Genomic DNA, 24,776 nt, shown 5'->3' on the forward strand with positions numbered 1-24,776 from the left:
GAGGGTATTATTTCTCCCATGTAAAAATGAAGGTGACTCGGACAGCTCTTATAACACACTTATCTAAGCAGAGGACAACTCCTTCCAAATGACCTCAGGCTCCTCACAGTACCAGGGAGTGCAATTACAATTTGTTTTCAACAGTAATATGCATACAGTTCCAGTTGTCAAAGAACTTTTTCCTCCAAGGGTTAGAGCAACCTTCCTAATGATCCAGCCTTCATAGGTCTTCACATTGTGGTGACCCCAACCATAAAATTATTTTCACTGCTAATTTGGCTAGTTATGAAGAGTAATGTAAATTATCTGATACGGAACATCTGATATGTGGCTCCTGTGGTAATGAGCCACAAGTTGAGAACTGCTTGGTTTAATGGTACCTAACAAAGCACCCAGTTCTGTACAAAAAGGGTTCAGGAGACACTACCATTCCCTGAAAACACTGGGATGTAGGTAGCTACTGCCTTGTCTGGAGTCTGTGCCTACACTAACAGGCAGAACTGGCTTATACTGGTCTTAAACTGAAGGCATCATTCAAAATGATCTGAATAGTTTGTGGCAATCGATATACTCGGGTTATGTGCACACTTCCCTGCCTTTAAAGGCAGGTCAAGGGGGTGGCTAAGATCTAAAGTGGCTATGGTACAGAAAGTGCCTGAGCAGGAACTGAGGGAGAAGTATTTCTCCAAAATGTTGAAATCAAATGCCTTCCCATTGCCTGAATATTCAGTCATCATCATGGAAATCTTGTATTTGGATCGTTCATCTCCAAACAATAACAATGTAGATGTTTCACACTTCATGATTATAGAACTTCTAATAACTCTCCTCTTCACCTATGACAGGCTTCGTGAAGAGAAGATGAGAGAAAAGCAGAGACACCAGGAGGAGAGGCTAAAAGCTGCTCTGGAAAGAGCAGTGGCACAACCCAAGAAGAAGGTTTGTCTTCTACATAATAGGCCCCTGTCCCAGTCCCACATGAGAACTGTCCTCCTAGAAAGGCCATGTCCTTCTGAGCCTCCCATGACAGCAGAATATGGTGTTTCCCTTATGCACATGCCCAAGTCACAAACACTTCACCTGTAAGTGCAAAACAGAAAGCAAAGGGAGACTCCCCTCCAGAGAAGGGGCAGGCATGAATTACAGTTTCTTAGTCCTTCTGATGAAAACACTTCCAACATCCAAGAACACTGATGTTTAAAATGGTTTTCTCAAAATTGGCTCAACAAAGCACCCTCTTGTAACCATGGAAGAAATGCAGGTACAGCACTGAGGAATGCAATGTTAACATCCAACACTGCTTTCTGGAACAGCCATATTTGAGCCACATGCTACTTACTCAGTGACTTTTTGTAAATCTCTCCACTGACCATAAAAGCTAGCTGCTACCTCTTGTATACAATGGGCAACTTGCCAAGCAACGTTGGACATCTGCTAGGTTATACCAATCCCCTGTACCCTATTTACTAGTTTAAAACATTTGGTTCTTGTAAAAATTCAAGTAAATAGTGACATCATACATACTGTGAAAGAAAAGTTATGCTAAAGAAAGTTACTTTATTTTTCTTTTTTCAGTTGGGAAGACGACTTATCTACCGGTCAAGACCTCACTCTGCTAACAAACATGAGCTACTTTTAATTGGTGATCCGAGATCAAAGTCACAGGAGGAGGAGTATTTTTTTAGTTGAACAGGATCCTGAAGACACTTATTAGCAAGTTTGTATGTGGATGTTGGCTCTCAGTGATGCACTACTGAGCTAACAGATCCCAGGGATGCAGTAGACCTTTACCTCAAAGCTTACAGGATAGGAATAGCAACCGTTTTCTGCTGAGACTCTTTATTACTCATTGGTACCATTCGATGAGCTAAGCAATATTAGACTTTAGGCTGTCCCTGTTGGAGACATACATCCAAAGTCAATTTATTGATATAAAATGAAATGGAACTTATAGTAGAATGGCCCCTCAGAGCATGAGAATCTTAATCATATTTTCTAAAGCAGTAAGGAAGTTCACAGCTTTGAATATACACTTTTAAAATGTGTTATTGTTAAAACAACTGGACAGGTTTAAAACTTACAAACTGATAGCCTATGGTCTCAGAACAAACGTGAGACTGGTTTTACTTAGCATTAAGCTCTGAAAACTTTATCAGAAAACTTTTAAGTGAACAAAACCAAACACCTTCAGCCTAAATATCAATTTGTATTATGCTCTATCTCCATAATTATTTCAATTTTCATGTTTTGCCTTAGCTACAATATATACATTATTTAGTCTGTATCAATATAGAAATAACATAATTTATTAATAAAATATATATTAATACTAAGAAAATATTTAACTTTATACATGTTAAGGGTGGTTTGGAAACGTTAAACAACACAGTTGCTTTGAAGAGGTCTCAGTTAATATAATTACAAGGGCTGAAACTCACCTTAAGAAAAATTATGAAGCATAGAGCCATCCTTTACAGAAATAAACACACAAGCCAGCCAGTGGTGGGGTTACAAAAAGAGTCCCCTGGAATGATACCGGGTAGCTTTTCAAACATTAGTTCTAAGAAATCGTTCATCCATTGTTTCAGCATTTGCACTTTGCTTATGTCTGTATATAAATAGTCCACAAGTCAAATTGAAAAAAAACCCCAATCTTTATTGTATAGAAATACATATATATAAAAAAAAAAATTCCAAGATGCTATTCTCTCATCTCCCCATCTTCCTCCTCCTCTTCGACACCTCTGATGTAGAGGACATTATTACACCTGTAAGAGAGAACACAGTCCATTCTGAGCTGCGCTCAGAACCCACGCATGATCAAGTCATCACTGCTCCGTCCTGACACTGCTCACTGAACTCACAGCTCATCAGTCTTCCTGTTAGTCCTAGACAGATGTTTTAAAAGCACACCGCACGTATTTTTACCACCATCATCACAATTTCATCTCTACAACTTAGAATGTAGGTGGTCACTGATGTGGTCACTGATACTGGACAATGAGTACAACAGTCGGACCCACTAAATTCAAATCTAAGCCCCTATAACCCTGAGAGCCGGGAAGTGTAGATCAACAGTAGGAAAACCTCAGTTAGAAACTGAAATCTTCCAACACGTTAGCAATTTCGCAGGTTTCTGAGGTCTAGTTGTAGAGTACTTTTTTTTTAAAGTAATCTACCAAACTAAAGGACTAAGTTATTTAAGCAGATATTTCTGAGGTTCGTTAGCAACTCCTTTCACACATACAAATGAGTCTGTTACCTTATTAGAACTTCACCCAGATGTCCAGACAATGCCCCATCTATGTATTCTTCTGTATTTGCAAGCTTTAGACAAAAAGAAAAAAAAGATATTAGCATAACTGCACAGAAGGAAAGAGTGCAGCATCCCTCCCTACTCCTGTTTAGAACCCAGTAACTGAGACCACTCCACACCAACAACTCAAGCTGTCTCCACAAACAGTAATTACAAGATCAGCTTTCTATCACTCTTGTATCTTTGGACTTCATGTATTCATTAAGACATGCATGGGTATAGAACTAACACATAACAGAGCTTGTTTCAAAGTTGTTAAGCCTTTTAGATGTTATTTTTATCTAATATCGAAGTGTTTCTTAAATTTTCTGAAAATTCAGCTCTAAAGAACCAGATAGTAACTTTTAAAGCAAAACATTCTGAATCATATTAACGTGTCCAAATGGGTGTATAAAAGCTATGGCTAAAATATATTAGCCAACAATCAAACCAAAAACTAAGATTTTAAAAATCTTATGTACTCTATGTTGGGGGGAAGATCAAGAATGATCTTTAGGGTTACTTTGGTGAACTCTATTCTAATTTTAAATTAGAAATCTTTAGCTATCATTCCTTTAAAAATGCCGTATGGGGTCATGAAAGGCAGAACAAGAGAAGGAAGTTTCTTTCATAAGTAGGAGGTGGACAAGAAAAAGAAATAGGTAAATGTGGCTGGCATAAAGCATTTAAGACACAGGAGCTGCTTCTCTGGAGGAAAACAAAGCAACCTGAGAACATGTCACTAGAATAAATGTTTGCAAGATTATTTTGTACATAATTCCTATCAGAATTGTATGCATTATGTATGTATGTATGTATGTATGTATGTATGTATGTATGTATGTATGTATGTATGTTATGTTTTTGAGAAAGGGTTTCTGTGTAGTTCTGGCTGTCCTAGAACTTACTCTATAGACCAGGCTGGCCTTGAACTCAGAGATGCACCTGCCTCTGCTTCTGATTGGTGGGATTAATGGTGTGCATCATCACCACTACCCACCATAAGTAACTACTTTTGACATGTCCCTAACACTTAAATGGCTTCTATGTTTTACTACGTGAATGCCCCAAAGTTTAGTGCTTACTAAATCCAAAGGCCTCACTACTGCTGAAAGGCTCTCAGGGACTGCCAATCCAAACCTCCCACTCTGGTCTTTTGCTGCACCTCAAACACAAGCACACCCCCGCAGACAGACACTTTCGCCTGCTATTCCTTCCAATGGAGAAAATTTTGTCCCAGATGTCTCTTTGAAGGCTAGGCTGTTCAGCACCAGAAGTGGTAACCCTGGTTGTGCTTTACCATCGTACTGTGCACCATCCCCAGTTATCTGTGGTCCATAACCATCTCCCACCACTGAAACAAGCTCAAGGATATGGACTTTATTTTGCTCACTGGTATATTCATGGCACCAACAGATAAACATTTGGCTGACTGAAGCAACTCAAATTGGCTCTCTCAGAGATACATTTGTACCTCAGGGGCTATATTAACTGCAAGATCAACTATTAGATGGTTTATTTTTTTCAACAGGGTCTCATGTATTCCAGGCTGGATTGCAGCTCCCTGTGAAATGAGGGTAGTGTTTTAATCTCTGATCTTCCTACCTCTCTCACCGGCTTTCATCACCACACCAAGGGACAGGGATGGGACTTAAATCGCACCTTCTGTGGTTTTCAACGTACTCATACAATTGAGCTCTCATCCCTTATCCACATTATTTCCAGCACCACAGGCACGCCTTCCAGACTTTTCTATAGCTTTTGTGAATAACTCGTTTCAAGAATTTTCCAGACCCAAACCATCAGTATTCTCATTAGCTGGATTTCTGGTTATCTATCCACCTAAGTAACCTTTCGAACCTGGGCAGAAACTACAACTAAACACAAAAAAATTAAAAACAGGCAAAGTGGTGCATGCCTTTAAGTTCAACACCTAGGAGGCTGAGGCAGGCAGATCTCTAAGTTAGACTACGTAGCATGTTCCAGGTCAGCCACGGCTACATAATGAGACCTTATCTTAAAAAGTACAAATAAATAAATGGGTGAAGGGTGTGAGTAACACATTTCTTCAAAGATGATAAGCACATAGTTAATAAACACACGAAAAGGTGCTCAATGTCATTGGGGAAATGCAAACGAAAAGGAGGCACTTCCTCAGATCCAGGAAAATAATATTTTATACACTAAAAAGAGGACTCTCATATAAAACAAGTGTCAGTGCAGATCTGAACAAACAGTAACTCTTGGGTAACATTTGAAGGAATCAAAACCACACAGCTGCTATGTAAAACAATTATGACAGCTACCCAAAAACAATAAACGATGAACCAGCAATCCGACTCCAGTGTATGTGCTCCAAAGGGTTAAAAGGAGACTTGAAAAAAAGGCTTATTTGAGGCTGGGGAATTGGCCAGAGGTCAAGAGCACTTGCTTCTTTTCCAGAAGACCTGGGTTCAATTCCCAGAACCCACGTGGTGTGCACAACATCTGTATCTCCAGTTCCAGGGTGCTGAATGCCCTTTTCTGAATTCAGTGGGCACCAGGTACACACATGGTACACTGACACACTTGCTAGAATAGCCATAAATAAAGTGAAAAAGTAGAAATAAAAATGAAAAGGCTGAGAATGTGGCTCAGTGGTTGCCTGCTTGCAAAGCATGTACGACGCTCAGGGCTTGATCTCTAGAAGTTCAAAAACTGGACAGACGGGCTAGAGAGATGGCTCAGCAGTAAAGAGTACTGACTGATCTTCTAGAGGCCCTGAGTTCAATTCCCAGCAGCCACATGGTAGCTGACAACCATCTGTAATGGGATCTGATGCCCTCTTCTGGTGTGTCTGAAGAGAGTGACGATATATATATATAATTAATTAAACAACTGAATAGACTAAAATGTGTTATAGCCATATAACATGGTATTATTCAGTCCTGAAAAGCAATGACTTCTGATACTCTATAATATAAATGAATCCTAAAGTCATAATCACACCAGACAAAAGGACAAAAAGCCTATCCCAAAGTATTCATGGGGGGTTTGTTCCAGGGCCTCTCAGAGGACCAAGGGTGTTAGAGCTCCTTGTTTCAAATAGCTAAGAATCTGCATATAACCTAAAGTCCTTCATGTAATTTCTAGACTAATCATGACCCAGCAGAGCGGAGAAAACAAAAGGACTATCTCTTGAGCACAGACAGAATTTCTCTTAAGAATTTTTGATCTGAAGCTAGTTGAATCTAATACATTCCACCTACAGGAGGTACCAAGCATAGATAACTCAGAGAGAGAGACCACTCAAGCGTGGGCTGGATTACAGGTGGTCCAGGAAATAGGGAGTATTTTTTTTTCTTTTTTTTCGGAGCTGGGGACCAAACCCAGGGCCTTGCGTTTGCTAGACAAGAGCTCTACCACTGAGCTAAATCCCCAACCACAATAAGGGAGTATTTTTAATGGACAAAGAGTTCCACTTGTTGAGTCCCAACGCCACTGCATTACAGTGAGTTTCAGGCTATCCTTTACTACAAAGAAAAAACTGGCTGACTCGGCTGAGGAGACTAAGCAAGAAGCATAGTCAATCATCTGTGTGTTCTATGGAAAAATGCTTTTAGTGAATTACTTTCATGTTTTACAATTCTTTAAAGCACTTTAAAATTTCCCCTTGAAAAATTCTTTGAAGAAGGACGTGCTGGGAAGTTTTGCTTTCCGTAATAAACTAGTTTTTCTTTCTGGTATTAGAGACCAAATAAATGTCAGAGCTCTTCTCTCTTCGGCTGCCAGGGTAGTCGATGACTGGGCTCTGGTGGAAGTGCTCCTGAGAACATCCTCCCTACTTCACACTTTAGTCCCGACTCCGCCTTCAGTTGTCAATTTAACTGTGCATTCTCAGCAGTTCTCCGAAAACCTTGGAGGATAAGGTAACAGTAGAAACCCCGCTCTCGGTAGGAGCAGCTGCTTACACTGCTCCTCCTCAGCTTACCTGCATGTTCATGTAGCCATCAACGGAGACCAGGTAGCCCTTGTACTCCATGCCCCACTTAAGTTTCACCATCACTGGCTTTCCTGTCAGTCCATTGAGAAAAGGCTTGGGATTGAGGGGTAAACTCTGTGTAAAAACCAAAAGCAGCATTTAACAATTTTTGCTTAGCTCAGCTTTTACCACCCACTCTCCACTGAAACACCAACCAAGACTTTATGGCATCTACGTAGGGCAAACTCTTGATTCGATGTCACTTTATAACTTGTTGGAGAGTGTCTGAGAGAAATTTAAATACCCATTTAGTCAACTTCATAGCCCACCGACGGAAACAAAAATATGAATTATGCAAGTGAGCACTGAGTGACAGGTGGTGGGTGGGGCAAGTATGTAGCACTGGTTGCTTAAGCCAGCTTTGCCAAAGGGACAAAAGCCCCAAATATCTACATGACACTCACTATCCAAGCTCTAACAAAATAAAGGTAAAGGTACAAGGTGATCTCTGCAAACATAAAACACAATTCAGGTGAGAGATTCCTAATGCAATCATATCAAGTTTATCCTACAAGAAGTATTCCCTTTAAATTCATAACCTTGCCCACACCCCAATCTACTTACACATCATCCCAAAGGATCTTGGAGGGCACAGGGTCTACTGAGTAGGCAACTTATGTTGCCTACAATTTATTATCCACAAACCAACTACTATTTAAAGTACTTGACAAGTCATGTAGTTATCTTGGCTTAAGAATGCTCCAATGATCTCTCACTGCACTTGACATTTAGCCTCATACTTCCTAACAGGCGTTGAGGTCCCAAGCTTATCTCAAAGCCACTGTTGTTGCAAGTAGCGGTTAATTCTTGTCAATTCCAACTAGTCAAGCCTACATTCTAGTTAAGAGTTCGTGTGCGAAATACTCTTCCACCAGCGCTGTCACTTAGAATTCTGGTTATATGCCACCTTCAGGAGAAAGGCGCTCCTCCGCAGCGTTATACCAATGCGCCTTTCAGAGCATGCTGTCAGCTTCCTGCTTAGCGATCACTACTTGTAATTGCTTATTTTTGCTATCATTTGACTGCCTACCTCCCACACCTGAGAAAATTCAGGATCTGAATTAGCACCCCATCTTTCTGGCACCTAAGAACCGTATTTAATGAATGGAAGGGTAGCCTGGGTGCCTAAGAACCGTATTAAATGAATGGAAGGGTAGCCTGGGCTTTCTGTCCCAGAGGACAATCTGCTAAGTTTGCAAACATCAAGGAATGAAGGCGCACTGTGGAGCGTGCTAAGTAGAAAATAAAAACTCGCTTCAGTTTACTCCTACCCTGTGGCTACACCTTAGGCTCTGGGACAAACAAAACGGGGTAAGACGGCTGGGGATCTCGGAGAAGGGAAGGGCTCCAATGCACGCACAGCAAGGCCTCGGAAGCGGGGAGGAAGAGCGAGCGGCCGGCCGCGCGGCGCCTCATGTGGATGAATGGAAGGCATAGCGTGCAGCCGTCCCCGCGAGGCCACCCGTCCTCTAGCCCTGCGGTGCTCATCCTCCTTACCATCGCGAACACCCGCGAGCGCTGCACCCCAGTAGCCGCCGACCCCGCCGCTGCCCGCCCCTCGTGACTGGAGCAGCTGCCGCTACACCACCGAAAGGACGGGCGCTAAAAGAAATGGCCGCCAAAAGGAGGCGTAACCTTTCACCTCTCGCCTCGTTGTCTAGGCTTCGATGATTGGTCACCAAAGACGCACTTGATGATTGGAGGAAATGGAGGTACTGTCTCCTAGCAACCAGAGGTAAGGCGTGTGTTTGTGTCTTCCGCGCAAGTTCCAAGTGGGAGAAATTGAGCGACCCCAGATTTCTTTCCTTCAGGACAAGTAGAAGCTAAATGCCCTGGAGAGCGGACGTGGTTTCTTTAGCTAATGAAGTTTTAATCTGTCCTTAAGTTGAGAGAATGAGATCGGATTCTGGAGGTCTCTGTTCATCCTCCCATAGCTCCAGCACTTGGGGAGTACCTCTAGCAGGGTCCCCTTTTACGGGACTGTTCTTTATTCTAGATTGTCCACTTCCCGGCTTTTAAAGGAAGCCGGGAAGCAGGACTACGAGAGTGATAGTGAAAAGCACCCAAGTAGGTCTTTACAAAAGTTGAAATCAGGTCAAGTTTGGTCTGGGATACTGTGAATACTGTGGTGGCCTCTTGTCGTTCTGGTGTCTAAGCATTCCCAGGGGAGGTCCTTTTACATGTGTCTGTAAATAAGGATGTGGGAAATTATTGACTCTATCACGGGTTAATCTCTCTGATGAAAAGATATCGATCAGAGTCCCATTTAATCTCCCCATAATCTCAACATTTCAGATACGGTTCACTTGTGATATGAAACCTGTGTAAAGAAAAAAAAAAAAAAAGAGGTACTTTTTTTCCTTTCTTGGGAGATCTAACCCTCTATGAACCTGAACTTTTTTTTTTTTGGCATGGATTCTCCAAGTAACTCAAGATTTGAGATCGGCCTAGGCCTAAAGATGGACATTTATATAATTAAAGTATGTCGACATGTGTTGTCTCAGCGGAGAACAGCACGTCTTATTCTTGCAAAGACCCGGTTCGAATCCCAGCACCCATTTGGTGATTCACATCCATCCAGTACTTCATATGCAGAGGATCAATCTCTCTCTTTTGATTTCTGTGGGCACCAGGCTCTCCCGTGGTACACATGCACACATGCAGACAAAACACAACGAAGAAAAAAAAAATCTAAAAAATGAGAAAAAGCATGCTGCTGATCTTGGATACATTTCGGTCAGGCCAAAATCTTAGTTCCAACTTTTCCATGGTAATGGAAAAATAATTACTGATCCTGGTCCTCAAACTTGCTCTAATTATTCAGTCAGCATTAACAAATCCATACGTTCTAAACTCACAACCCCAGGGATACCTAGTCTGACTTCTAATTTAAATCTGTAGGTGATGAAATACTGGGAGTTAGACTGCAAACAGATTCATGTTATTATTTTTTTCTCATTGTATTAATCTTCATTCTGCAAAAGACTAAGAGTGCCAAGATAAGTAATAAAACCAAGACAAAATGAACGTTTGTCTCTCAGCTTTATGGAAGAAACCAAAGTTACAGGATTTGGGGGATGTACCAGTTTCAAGGCTCGAGATTTCTACCATACTTCTACAATTCCGAGCACCCAGAAGAAGTCGTGTTTCAGTCCCTCTGATCTGTAGTTGAACATCTAAGCCCCATCATCCATAGATAACAGACTCTAAAACATTCCTCTCTCTTAGTACATAGCCCAGGCTGGCATCAAATTTTTGCCTCAGCCTTCCAAGTGCTACATTGAACTCCCTCCCACGGCATAGCAATGTTTTAATGGTTGAATGTTATTTATTAGAGTTATACGTTACTTGTTGAACATTCAGGCTGTGTCTTGGTTTACCACCGTCGACACCAGTCTGAAAATATTAAATATGTGCACATGTTTCCTATTCGTCCATCCGTATCTGTGTGAGACATTTAGAAGCAATCCATACCTCTGTTCTGTTAAAGGTGGCTGAATGTCATGGTTAAGTTAGGCTACCAGATCCATGGCTCCGGGCTTTCTGACTGAGCTCCTCATTCTTAAACATAGGCTAGCAACGCTTCCTACCTGCCAAAGTCTAGAGCAGTGGTTCTCAGCCTTTCTAATGCTCCGACCCTTTAATGCATTTCCTTATGCTGTGTTGACCCCTAACCATAAAAGAATTCTTGTTGCTACTGCATAACTGTAATTTTGCTACTGTTGTGAATTGTAATGTAAATATCTGATATGCAGGATATCTGATGTGTGAACCTGTGGCATTGTAGTCCACAGGGTTTGAACCACTGGTCTAGACAGATTTAATTAGTTGAACCTTTTGTTTCTTTCAAGACGGGATTTCTCTGTGTAGCTTTGGATGTCTGTAAACTCCCTCTGTAGACTAGGCTGGCTTCAAAACTTAAAGAGATCCACCTGCCTCTGCCCCCAAGTGCTGGGATTAAAGGTGTATAAGCACTCATATTTTAAAACACCCAGAGAAGCCATTTTTTCTTCCCAAATTATATATTCAACAAGCATTATCTCCCTCAGTGTCACCATGTCCTAGTCATTATAAGGACTAGACATAAAAGTCCCAAGAGGAAGGAATGACTCATGAACTGTTAAGTGATGCATGTTGACTGAATGTGACGGGACAAACAGGAATGTCTGCTGGATGACCCTTCTAGATCCCTGTGGGTGTCTTGGCAACGAGCTGGTTGGGCTTGGTGGCTTCTTTTTGCCCCTCTCCAAGGACTTGCAGTTCTGGGCAGCTGTTGTTCCCTGCACTGGAATTTGACCTTGATGAGTAACTGGCACTCGTGTGCAGACTGATCCCCCTTCATTCACAAGACTCTTCCCCACGTGGCAGGAGCAGGCAAGGCTGCTTCTAGAGCAGAGTCTTGGAAGTTCATGCCACCCCCAGGCAATGTGTCTTGGAGGTGCCAGACCCGTGCAGGACTTGTTTGCCTATAGATTCCTGCCAGGTTTGTGTGGCCCTCTGCTCAGTTGGGGGCTGGCCAAGGTAATGTTACACCTTACCAATCTGGAGTGACTGGATAAACACGGAAAAGGAAAACAAGAATGACTAGGCTCAGCTCTGATCTAGAGTATTCTACAGACAGGCTAAGGCGTAGAATATATAAGTGGAAAAGACAAGACACTTCAGTCTGAACAACAGGTTTCATCCTCCAACAAAATGAGCCTATTCAAGCAGAATTAAAACCTCAAGCAGGTTTATGAACCCTCTGGGGTGGGTTCATTGGTCTTTAGGGTCAGGACTAGGGAAATTGCCATGGAGAGGACATGCATACAGAGAGAGGAGAGTGAGATTCAGAGGGGAGAGGGAGGAGGAGGAGTGGGAGGGGGAGAGGGAGATGGCAGCAGGGTGGGGGTGGGGGGGGACCACGACAAAATCCAGGAAAGGGAAAGCCCAACCATTGGGCTGGAAAGTTCAGGTTAGAGGGTGGGCTGTGCCAGCCTTGCCTTGTAACAGGTAGGGCCCTAAGGGATGCTGGGAGAACCTAGCGGCCAGGTCCGCTTTGATATATTAAACAGGCACCTCAGCTGCTTGTTTCAGGTCTGAAGCCCAAAACTTAGCACATCTCTTCTTGTAACGGAGGCTTAAGAAGGGCGGCTGCTGTTTGCTGGACACCAGTCATTTGCTGTGTTACTGTCAGCCTGATTTAGATTTCCACAATGCTTTCAGAGGATGGCGACCTTCCTTTTTGCCTTTACCTACAATAAACTAAACACCCATCCCCCTCACCCCTTGGGAAAGGAATGAAGTAACATTCATAGAGGTGCCATTATTTTTATTTTAAAATCATTTCAAACTTATAATAACGTTGCTGGTATAGCACCTAAAACTTTTATTTGTCCCGAACCATTTGAGAGTAAGATAGCAGTAGGATGCTCTGCTGTAACTTTAGTTTTTTTCAAATGCCTATTTTTAATGATGGTTCTTAAATGCTTTAACCTCCCTTGCAGCCCACCACCCATCAAAGGTAGTGGAAAAGAAAGGCTACAGGGTAGGCGGGCCTGTTTAGAAAGGTTCTTTGGAGCAACTCTCATCTGTGTTGTCTGGAAATCAGCCGTTCAGGTCACAGGTCAGCAGCAGCAGCTCAATCTACTGGCAAACACCTCACTGATACTCCAGCAATCCAGTTCGGTAGAGTCGGGTTAGCAACAGCCAAGCCACAGCCATGGCTTGAGTCAGCAAGAGGGACCCAGAGGGACACCAGGAGAAGTTCTTGGCTGTGTCTCTCTCAGCTAAGTGAAGAACAGCGAAGATGTAAGACCCATCAGCGCTATACAGTTAGCTCCATAAGCAAGCCTAGCTCAGCCCCCACCACTGTCCATTGAGTCCTATTTATACCCTCCCCACATCACATGTCCTCCACAGGTCTTGCCTCAGCACTTGTGTCTGTCTCGGATGACGTCACTCTGCCAATCAGCCCAAGTCCTCGGAAGTAGCAAGAACCTGCAGCACAACACCCGTTTCTCTGGTGCCTTTCTCTCTGTGGAGTCCCCCAACAAATGCAGCTCAGCTAATGCAATGTAAGGCGTGGACCAACACAGGTGTCGGCAGCAAAGAGCCCTTCATCCCTTTCACGTGCTTGCTTTGGCAGAATGTCTTCTCTCCTATGTCTGCTTTCGGGGAAACATTCCTTCACGAGTCTACCTTAGCCTCTCACCCGTGCCCACTTTGGCTAAGCATTCATTCCTGGGCTTGCCTCAGCAAAACACCGTCCAAACAACGCTCCAAAGAGCACTTAAGGTTCCGCTTCACTCTGCCATCCCCAGACACCTCAGTGTGCATTCTACAAATGAGGACATTTTCCTACTTAGGCACCTTACAGACAGCATCACATTGTCACCTTTTACTATCGACATGGCTCTGGGTTAGTCTGTTAACCGTACATCTTCAAGATGTTATTCCAAGAACGCGGTCCACAGCCCAAGTATCCAAACCAGGAACACTCTCCCCCATGACTCTTTTGTCTTGAGTATCTTTCAACCAGGAGGAGTTCCTTGATGAGGGCTTGATTTTCGTTACTTTGTTGTGTCGCTGAACATCCCTCAGCTCGGACTTAATTGCTATTTCCTTAGGAGTGGTTTCCAAACACCCATTCTTAGCTGGGCCATCATGGGAGCAAGTGTTGGGTTCCTATCTTGCATCACATCAGGTGACACACATTTTTTCTTGAAAATATTTTTTGTACAATGTGTTCCAATCATGGTTCCCCTCCCCCATATTCCCCCAGAATCTCCCTGCCTCCCATTCATCCAACTCCAAGCCCCACCCTCTGTCTTTAGAAAACAAATAGGCAACAATTAATTAAAATAAAAAAAAAACACAACAGAAAGAAAAAGCACAGGAAACACATACACGCCAAAACACAAAGCCCATTAAAAACACAAAATTGGAAATCAAAATAATCAAGCAAAAGAAAGATTAAAAATAAAAGGCCAAATAAATTAATATGAGGCCAAAAAGAAGAAAAAAAACCCTGTACAAAATACAATTGAACTAATTTTGTGTGGCTGGGCATATCTGACTCACAACTGCTTGCAAAGGAAAAAAAATTAGTTTTCTCCAGTCTCACTGGGTGTATGCATCACACTTGAAGGGTGACAAGCATTATTATCTGTACCATTACTGGTGATGCCAGCCCAGACCTCTTGGTTAGGAAACTCTCCTGTCCCCCTGTTGTAAGTACTCTGTGAAGGTTCTCCCGCACTATATAGATTCCTCCAGGTGGCAAGTATCTATTCCTCATCAAACTTTGACCCCTTATAGCTTAGCGTCCTGTAAGTTCCTTGACTTCATCAGGTACTACGGTGATCCAGATGGTGATTTTCCGACTCTAATTCCTCCCACACTTTTCGTAGTCTACTGCAAGAACTCCCTTATCTTCCCACGTATTTACACTTGTGTATCTTGGTGTGGATTTACAGGTCTTATTTAGTGGGCTATGATGCCACAAGGGTTTTTTTTTTTTTTAATTAAAAGAAAATGCCTCTTAATTTTTTTGGATTTGCTTTTGCGTATGTGTGCCTGCTTGTGCATACAGCGATCCCGGGGTCCAGAAGAGAGCATCAGGTCCCCCAGAACTGGAGTTACAAGGAGTTGTATGCAGTCTGACGTAGGTACTGGGAACCGAACTGTGTCTTCTAAAAGGGCAGTAAATGTAGGACTACAGAGATGGCTGAAGTGTTATGAGTACTGGCCATACTTCCAGAGGACCCAGGCTCGAATTTAAATACTTAATGGACTCACAGCAAGCAAAGAGAGTATTTCAGAAGAGACCATCACAGGCTGCTGCTAAATCAATACAGATGAGGCCGCGGTCAGTGACTCACTCTGTTCATTGGATTAGGCAATGCTGGGACCATTGGTCATCTTCCGAAGAGCATTCCAGTGAAGTGTTGATACTGAAAGCTTAATTGATTGTTGTGGTTTAAGAGGGAACATGGGCGGGGGGGAGGGAGGCACAGAAATGAAAAAGTAAGAAGTTGAAGGCATTTGCAAAGGTGTACTGATGCATATACATTAAGATGACTTCAGATGGCAATACGCTCTCAAGAAAACTTCTGACAAACCAGAAGGGGTGGGGTTAATTCTTTCTCCCCTTCCCTCCTCCCTAACTCCTTTTCTTTTTCTTTCTTTCTTTTTTTTTTTAATTTTGTCTTTATTTTATGTATGTGAGTACAGTGTAGCTGTCTTCAGACACACCAGAGGAGGGCATCGGATCCCATTACAGATGGTTGTGAGCCACCATGTGGTTGCTGGGATTTGAACTCAGGACCTCTGGAAGAGCAGTCAGTGCTCTTAACCACTGAGCCATCTCTCCACGCCCCGCCCCCCCCCCCCAACTCCTTTTCATTCTCTCTCTTGAGACAGGATTTCATGAAGCCTTCAAACCCAAGTCTTCACCCACAGGCCTTGTGCCTGTGGAGGCCAGAAGAGGGCGACAGATCCCCTTACACTTGCAGTTACAGGCAGTTGTGAGCTAACATGTGGGTGCTGGGAATCAGACCCAGACCCCTGGAAGAGCTGTCAGTGTTCTTCTCCAGGGAGTCCTCTCTCCAGCCAAAGTCCTCATATTTTATTTAATACCACTAAGATCCTGTAGCATGTAATATTTTAAAAAAACAATCTATGCTGTTCAGCCCCCACTAACCCCAAGCCGTAGCACCCCAATTCGAGGTTTGCACGCTGCCAGACCTGCTCACATTCCCAGTCATCCGCGCCCTGGGGTTAGCTGTCACCCATAACCTGGTGAAATCAAACTCTCAGAGGTTTGTAATTTATCAGACAGATTTATATCAGTAAATTTTCATCCCACAAAATGCCCACGCAATGACCTTAGAGCCAACTGATATTGATACAAGCTGCCCACCTCTACTGGACAGATTGTCTTGTATTATTCTATCCTTTCTAAGATATTCACAGCTACCTGTGGCTATTCAACGTCACGTGGATAGGGTTTGTCCCCTCTTCCTCCATCGTCTCTCCTTTCTCTTCTCTATCTGTCCCTGATTCTGCAACCCAAACTAACAACCTCGTGTCTGTCTTGCTCCCACAATCCAAAAGCATGTCCCCTCCTTTCGTCTTCCCTCTCTCTCGGACCTGGAAGTCCCGCCTCCTTCTTGCCCAGTGATTGGCTTCTTGTATTTATTACTTTAATCAGGGGGAAATTCCACCATAGGATACTATTGTGGATTCTGGTGTTATTTTTTTCACGAAATTAAAGTTACGTGCAAATATGTCAAAATGGTTTGTATTTTTATCATATACAAGTATTATTAGAGATGTTCCTTAGCCAATCGACTATGACTACCCACATTGTTGCATTCATACATAGTCTCAAAATAGAAGAACCTAAAATTGAGGGAAGGAAAACACATCCTGTAAGGTTGCTTTGTTTACAGGAGTCTTGTCGCTTCAGCCACACATGGTTAATGACATTTTGGTTAACCACAGGCCACAGGTATGGCAGGTATCCTGCGAGATTACAATAGAGAAATATTCCTACTGCCTAGTACATTCACGGTCCCCCTTCCTGTGTTTAGATTGTGTCCCAGTTGTCCACAGTCTTTGGTCCAAGAACATGTCATACAGGCTTCAGCTTGGTAATCTCAGGAAGGAGTAGGCGGTACAGTCTAGGATTGCACGATGGTTCTCTATGGTGTTTGCACTTTAAAATGTATTAATATCTGGGCTCATAATTCTTCCCCCAGAGTTATGTTCCGTGCAAGGATCCACTATAGAATCTATCATTCCTTAGTTCACCTGGACATCCTGTCGTATACACGAAACCTCTCGCTGAAGGCTGAATCCATGGAAGGGCCTAACCAATCAGTCTCTGCCTGACAGGTGGCAGAAACACATCCATTCTCCAAGTCAGATCTAGTATGTCAGTAGCACACCTGTAATCCCAGCTCTAGGGAAGCAGAGACAGGAGGATCACTGTTTGAAGCCAGCCCTGGTCTATATAGAAAGTGCCAAGCCAGCCAGGACTATATAGTGGGGTCCTGTTTCAAAACAAAGAAGTTGTCACTAGTAATGGTATTAAGATGTTTTATTTATTTATTTATTATATATATGTACACTGTAGCTGTTTTCAAATACACCAGCAGAGGGCATCAGATCCCATTACAGATGGTCATGAGCCACCATGTGGTTGCTGGGATTTGAACTTAGGACCTCTGGAAGAGCAGTCAGTGCTCTTAACCACTGAGCCATCTCTCCAGCCCGAGTCACTTTCTTATCATCAAAACTGTTACACAGATCGCTCAGTGACTACAGGTGCGCGCTGTCAAGCCTGACCACCTGAGTCAGATCCCTGAAACCTACACGGGGGAAGGAGAGAACACACTCGAAACTTGTGCATTGACCTCACATGCATCACATACACACACGTGATGCAAATGTGTGACTACATGTGATCTACAAGCCTGCACAGCTACACACTTGTTTTGCTTCAATGACATAGGGACTCGTATTGACACACACTGGGAATTAATACAGGTTCAAAGGATTCCTTCATGAGACGATTTCCCATGCCTGTGGCATATTGTGAGGAACGAGAGAGCTCTGTTCTTAGGCGTTTATACCAGATTGTGATTAAAACCACATTAATGCAAATTATGACTAATTTGGAATTTACAGGAACTCCACTGGAGCCGAACTTACCCACTGTCCTCCGAAAAGGAAAACTTATTATGGAAAATCACTGCATAAAAAGAATGCCAAATATCTCCCTAGCAGGCCACAGAGACTTTCTGAATTCTGAGAGGTATCTCAGGTACCCACAGAAAGGTACAAGTGTAACCAAAGGCCCACGGCTTCTGGAAAGAGCACCAGACAACCAAACTGGCACCTCAATTTTCTATTCCTGGAGCAACAGGAAGATAAGCCAAGTTTGTTCATTTCATGCATAGAGATAAATCAGTAAGGTTAGCAGCATAATGGCTGTGTCATCTCCAAACAACAGCATTTCACAGCGCTGCTCGAGTCCCAGCCCCCAACTCTTAATAAATCTCTTAAAGATTTATTATTTTATGAATATGAGTACACTTCAGACACACCAGAAGAGGGCATCAGATCTCATTACAGATGGTTGCGAACCACCATGTGGTTGCTGGGATTTGAACTCAGGACCTCTGGAAGAGCAGTCAGTGCTCTTAACCGCTGAGCCATCTCTCCAGCCCCCAACTCTTGCAGTCTTTACACATAGCTCTCCCCACTTCGGCAATGACTGCAGAACCTTGTGGTGGGCGGTTGACACAGAAGTTCTGTTCAGACCTGAGCACTCACGGGTCACTGATTGTCCGCACTTTTGATCAACTGTGTGTCTGCATTAACTGCGCTGCTGACCAATGTAGAGAGGAACTTTACTTATATATATATATACATACATACATATATATACATACATATATACATACATATATATATATATATATATATACATATATGTGCCTGACGATCTAAGTTTGATTCCCCAGGCCTTACATGATGGAAGGAGAGACATAAACACACACCATAAAATGAATAAATGAAGACATCACTGAAGTCTATGTTAAAGAATTATGATTTCCTAGCACTGGAGAGGCTGAGGCAGGGGGATGATCATGAGTTTGAGGCTAACCTGGGCTCTATAGTGTGTTTCAGGACAGCCTGGGCTACATATTGAGATCTTGTCTCAAAAAAAAAGTCAAAACAGCAAAAACAATTGCTAACACCATCATAACCTGTGCATAGTGCAGCTGCCGTGAACAAGACATCGTAGACACGCACCTGAGGGATACAGTCACCACAGGACATGAAGCTGGGGGGTTTCCTAGAGCCAAATACTACCCTGAGTGTAATTCTCCGAGATAACCAAGAGAGCCAGAACGGTGTTTTAATGTCCAAGACACTAGAGAACGTTCTCCATGCGTTGTAGAGACGGTCTGGCTTAGTCTACAGGAACTGCGGAGAGACACAGCATTTCTGTTATTACTTTCTACCAGTTTCCAGGCAATATTACTTTTTATTAGCATTGAAGGCAGCATACAAAGTGATGGGATTCCCTCTGACGTTTGCATAGCTACTTTGGTGTTTGGGGTTGTTTTTTTTTTTTTTTTCTCTTTTCTCTTCTTCCGGAGCTGGGGATCGAACCCAGGGCCTTGCGCTTGCTAGGCAAGCGCTCTACCGCTGAGCTAAATCCCCAACCCGGGGTATTTTTTAAAGTGTGTGTGTGTGTGTGTGTGTGTGTGTGTGTGTGTGTGTGTGTGTGGTGTGTGTGTGTGTGTGTGTGGTGTGTGTGTGTGTGTGTGTGTGTGTGTGTGTGGTGTGTGTGTGTGTGTGTGTGGTGTGTGTGTGTGTGTGTGTGTGTGGTGTGTGTGTGTGTGGTGTGTGGTGTGTGTGTGTGTGTGTGTGTGTGGTGTGTGTGTGTGTGTGTGTGTGTGTGTGTGGTGTGTGTGTGTGTGTGTGTGTGTGGTGTGTGTGTGTGTGTGTGTGTGTGTGTGGTGTGTGTGTGTGTGTGTGTGGTGTGTGTGTGTGTGTGTGTGTGTGTGTGTGTGTGTGTGGTGTGTGTGTGTGTGGTGTGTGTGTGTGTGTGTGGTGTGTGTGTGTGTGTGTGTGTGTGGTGTGTGTGTGTGTGGTGTGTGTGGTGTGTGTGTGTGTGTGTGTGTGTGGTGTGTGTGTGTGTGTGTGTGTGTGTGTGGTGTGTGTGTGTGTGTGTGTGTGTGTGTGTGTGTGTACATTTATTTCTATGTGCCCTGTATATGCCATGAATGTTCATGTTGAGCCCCGTGGAGGCCCGTAAAGGGCATCAGGTCCTGGAGGTGTTCCAGGCTGTTGTGAGTCCCCAGGTATGGGTGACAGAAACCAGCACAGGCACTGTACAGCAGCCAGCACTCTTAACCACTGAGCCGTCTTCCCTTTGCTTCAAATCTTACTTTGTTTCTGGTCAGGAAGACCAGAGATTGGACCTCTCTCCAACAGACCTCACTTCTCTCCTGTTACACCCATTCCATTTTCTTCCTGTTTTCCTTATTATAATTACAGCAATCCTGGGAACGGTTAAACTCTCACCACTGTGTCTTGATTAAGTCCCCCTCCTCCCCAGGACTTTCGTATTAGGAGTGAAAGGACAATGTGTATACTCCTTAGAGATCTTTCCAGCTTCAACATAATGGCATTTCAGATCATCTAACTTAATGACTGAAAAAAAGATTAAAATGAATTTCTTAGCCATGCTCTTAATTATAAAAATAAGTTTTACAAAGGTCCTAAAATAAGTTAATATTTCAGTTAAAGTAATGAGATTCTCTTTTCTCTCTTTTTTTTTAGATTTATGTATTTATAAGTACACTGTAGCTGTCTTCAGACACACCAGAAGAGGACATCGGACCCCATTACAGATGGTTGTGAGCCACCATACGGTTGCTGGGATTTGAACTCAGGACCTCTGGAAGAGCAGTCAGTGCTCTTAATGGCTGAGCCATCTCTCCAGCCCCCCCCCTTTAACAGATAATACTTTATTTTCTACATTTTCATAGGGTAGGGAGGATAGATACTTTTTTTTCCACACTGTACACGATGCATGCAGCAGGGTTTGCAACCCTGTCAGACTTGCATGCAGTTAATCCAGTTGAATAACTGGAAAGGCAGTATGTTAAGGATGCCAATAAGAACTGAGCGAGATTAACTGATTATCTATCTGATCATATTGCATCATCTCTCTCTCTCTCTCTCTCTCTCTCACACACACACACACACACACACACACACACACACACACATGATCATAGCTAGCATAATGTATAAAACTTTATTTGTAATTCCTTGATCTGTGTTTTTAAAATATAATGTAAGTTTTCATCTCCATATAGGCACACCTCTGGGGGAAGGCTAGGCTGTTCTTGGAAGGGCATAGTAATGACATTCACATAATCATCCCTGCAGTGGTCTGTGCTGATACCTCATATGCATTCTCCATCTAATCCTCACAGCAAGTCTGTGAAGCTGCTGATATTGTCTACAATCTCTAACCTGCTTAAAGGACCACAGGGGACAAGCTTCAAAAACCTGGGTCTGTCTGTCCGCAGAATGCTATTCCTTAGCTTTTCAACACAAACTGAGAGAGAAAAACCAACTCCACTCTAAACCGTTAATTCTATTTTTTTCTTTATTTTCTTAAAATTTCCCATATGATTAAGCAGCCTCGATAAAACAATGAGACCCCCAGGTGGCAGCCCAACTTTAGATTATTTTGAAATGTGTGGCAGTAGGCGGCATCGCCCAGACACGTGACCTTCTCTACAATGTCAAACTTGTCTTCACATCTCCCATGTGTGCTCAAGATTAAGATCATTGAGATTGCATCTGCTAGGCTTTCGCCCACTGCAAGCACGCAGGGCGCCACTGAAGCTTCTGGAGTCTAATTGGAGTAAGACTCTCTGAGCTACGGACAAGCCTACCTCCCCTCCCTGGAGATGTCTGTCAAGCGAGACTGGAAGAAAAGACTTTTCCCCACGGTCCCCAGCTGATTATAATGCACAAATTCTCGGCCTCCTGCCGACCCGTGAATAAGTTGCCCATTCCCATCTGCACTCACAAGACAAACGTCACAGGACAACCTCTGACTGCTCATTAAGGAAGGGCGCCGTGGGCTTCAGCAAAGCATCCCTGTCATTTTAGCATGGCCAAACAGCGGTTTTGTCCTGTTAGAACAAGGAAAGGGTCCTGCTAACTGTAGCCTTTGATCCAAAATAGTTTAATGTCTGTCTGCACTGTTCTCCAGGAGCGAGCTAGTGAAGGCTCATTGTATAGACATCGGTAGCACATGCCTTTTACACACGTGCTTTCTTGGCATTGAACACCTTTCCCTGTCTCCCCCCCCACCTTACCGAAGCCAACCCTGAGGAGACAGCCAACACAACGCTTATCTCCCATGAAATCGCTTCTTTCCCTGGGTGCCAACACTATGTTTTTGCCCACAAATTATGCATATCTTAATTTGTTTTTGGCTAAGGGCACTGTGTGAAACACATAAAGGTGTTTATGATCATAGGAACTGGAGGGCTGTGTGGTCGAGTGCTTGCTGCTTTCGCAAAAGGCATAACCCAGTACCCATACCACGGCTCTCATCCGTTAACTCCAGTTCCGGAAGTATCTGGTGCCCTCTTGTGGCATCTGTTGGTGCTACATTCACATGGTGCACATGTATGCATGCAGGCAAACACAAACTACATACGTGACTGACAGTAACAGCGTGACAAATGTTGTACCGTCCCTTAGACGAGCTATTGCATTTAATCCTCACAGGGATCCTGCAGATATTGCTACCATCCCCACCCTGTTGAGGCCAACAGATATGAAACGTATGATCACGTGCTTGCCAATCACTTGCCCAGAATTTGATCCGGTCATCAGAAGCAGAGCTGGGCCTCTACTTGATCTTGGAACTGAAAATAGTTTCCTTGATGGTTGAATAAACGGATGAACTTTTGTGTTTGGACATTTTATTTTACTTTTATCACTATTCTAGGGAAAGATGATGTCTGCATCCTTAAGTGGCTTCCTAAAAGAGGGACTACTACAGTGCCCGTGAGATTTATTCTACTCTATTTCAAAGGCGAGCCATTGTTTTTCTGTCTCAATTATGTGTTGACTTTAATTGCAGACGCTACCGATTGCAAAATCCCAAATTTTAGAGATGATAAAATGTGTGCTTTAGTATATATCTATATATCTATAAATCTATATATCTATATTCATATCTATATCTATATATCTATAAATCTATATATCTCTGTATACCTATATATCTACATATCTATATCTATATATCTACATATCTATAAACCTATATATCTATATATCTATATATCTATATATCTATATATATGTACATATATATGTAAGGTGAGACTATACAGATTTTCCATATAGCAGTATTTTTTTCTACAAGTTCTGAGTCTACTGCAGTGGTTAAGCACACAGACTAGAGAGCCAGTTTTACACGATACCAAGTAGCACTGGGGGAATTAATTACTTCAACAGGTATCTCATCTACAAAATGGGAGAGGTAGTAATATACTAATCAGAATCAATCAAGATATACTCATGAGACCTAACTATATATTTCAGTTTCATTTTCAGGTTCTTTTGCAAAAGGTGGACCAGATAAGTTATTTAAAACATCTAACAGTTGCAGGTATAGTTCAGCTCAGTGGACGGGTGCTGGCCTGGATGTGCAAGGGCTTGGTTTTGACTTCTTAGCACTGAGAAACACACACACACACACACACACACACACACACACACACACACACAAGGGGCGGATAACAAGGGATCAATTTAGAAGTGATAACGCATATTTCTGTTTACATTTTGTTCCCAAAGACTGTATTTTATTTTGTTTGGTCTGAGGAAGACCCTAATGTATCCCAGGTGGGCTTCTAACTTGTTAGGCAGAAAAAGGTGACGTTGAGCCCCCATTCTTGGCCCCCACCTCCCAGATGCTAGAATTATGGGCTTGAAGCACCTCATGCCCAGTTTCTGTTCACGGAGGATTTGAACCCAGGGCTCTGTGCATTCTAGAACAACTTTGCTATACCCCCAGCTCTTCCAAGACTGCCTTTTAGTTAAGAGGTTTTAACTGTCTTCGAAAGGTCTCCATCCGTAGGCGGTCCTAAAAGCTACCATCTTGCCAGCCAGGCTCTTGACAGTGACAGAGCTGGCAGTAGGGGCCTGGTTTAGGAAGATGGCTTCATGCCTTCATTCCAGCCAGAAGCCGGTTAAGTTCGCATTGGGAAAAGCTCCCGATTTATAGCTATAACCTGCAGGTCTCATGTAAACCTCTCTGTGGAGATTTGCTTCACGTGCCTTTGCAACAGGAAAGTAAACAGAGTTAATATTTCCTTGTCCGTGCTTCTAAGTCTCCAGCCTTTATGCAAATAATTGCCTTAGCTCTACCCACACAGCAAATAAACAGAATTCGTCGTTCTTTGTTGGAGGTGACCCACATCCCAGCGTACCTGTCTGGAATCAGATAAAACTAACTGTCCACTGAGGTAACCCTGCAGTCCACTCTTGAAGGAAAAACAAAAAGACTTCTTTCATCGGAGGATGATGTGGGTTTCGTTTTTTTTCTGTTTGGCTCTGTTGCAGGCCACTCTAAAGGTTAAGAAAGACCAAGGATGCTGACAGAGGTTACGTTTGGTCAGAAGAGAGACTGTTTTTTTGTTCTGCGTTCTCCCTCACTGAGAACGTTTCTCCTGGGAATAGAAGTTTAAATTCCCCCTTTCCACAAGAAGGTTGGAGGTCACGTACTGAAAGTATTATTTTGCTGGCTTCACTCAATGATCTGAGGTCTCACCGAGAAAAACAACTTTTTAAAAAAAAATCAAGCCTGGGGCTGGGGAGGTGGCTTGGTGTTTGAGAAGCACAACTGGATGTTTT

General features: G+C 43.1%; 2 protein-coding genes across 8 annotated transcripts in view; one reads left to right on the forward strand and one right to left on the reverse strand.

The window, feature by feature from the left end:
• Ccdc38 (coiled-coil domain containing 38) overlaps window positions 1-2,338 on the forward strand; it is a 74,467-nt gene extending 72,129 nt beyond the window's left edge. For all 7 annotated transcript variants that reach the window (XM_039080091.2, XM_063264412.1, XM_063264410.1 and 4 more), the window contains 2 exons: window positions 846-939; window positions 1,576-2,338. In XM_039080091.2, coding sequence (XP_038936019.2) covers window positions 846-939; window positions 1,576-1,689 — 208 coding nt within the window. In that variant the 3' untranslated portion in view covers window positions 1,690-2,338. The remainder of the gene's footprint in view (window positions 1-845; window positions 940-1,575) is intronic.
• Window positions 2,286-8,988, reverse strand: Snrpf (small nuclear ribonucleoprotein polypeptide F). The gene is made up of 4 exons (NM_001126091.1): window positions 8,814-8,988; window positions 7,266-7,391; window positions 3,263-3,327; window positions 2,286-2,768 (listed from the first exon to the last, which is right to left on the reverse strand). The coding sequence occupies exons 1-4, from the start codon at window positions 8,814-8,816 to the stop codon at window positions 2,702-2,704; spliced, it is 261 nt and encodes an 86-aa protein (NP_001119563.1). The 5' UTR covers window positions 8,817-8,988; the 3' UTR covers window positions 2,286-2,701.
• Window positions 8,989-24,776: the final 15,788 nt, after the last annotated feature.

The sequence above is a fragment of the Rattus norvegicus genome, chromosome 7 (genome assembly GCF_036323735.1).
Source record: "Rattus norvegicus strain BN/NHsdMcwi chromosome 7, GRCr8, whole genome shotgun sequence".
In the NCBI taxonomy this organism is placed as follows: Eukaryota; Metazoa; Chordata; class Mammalia; order Rodentia; family Muridae; genus Rattus; species Rattus norvegicus.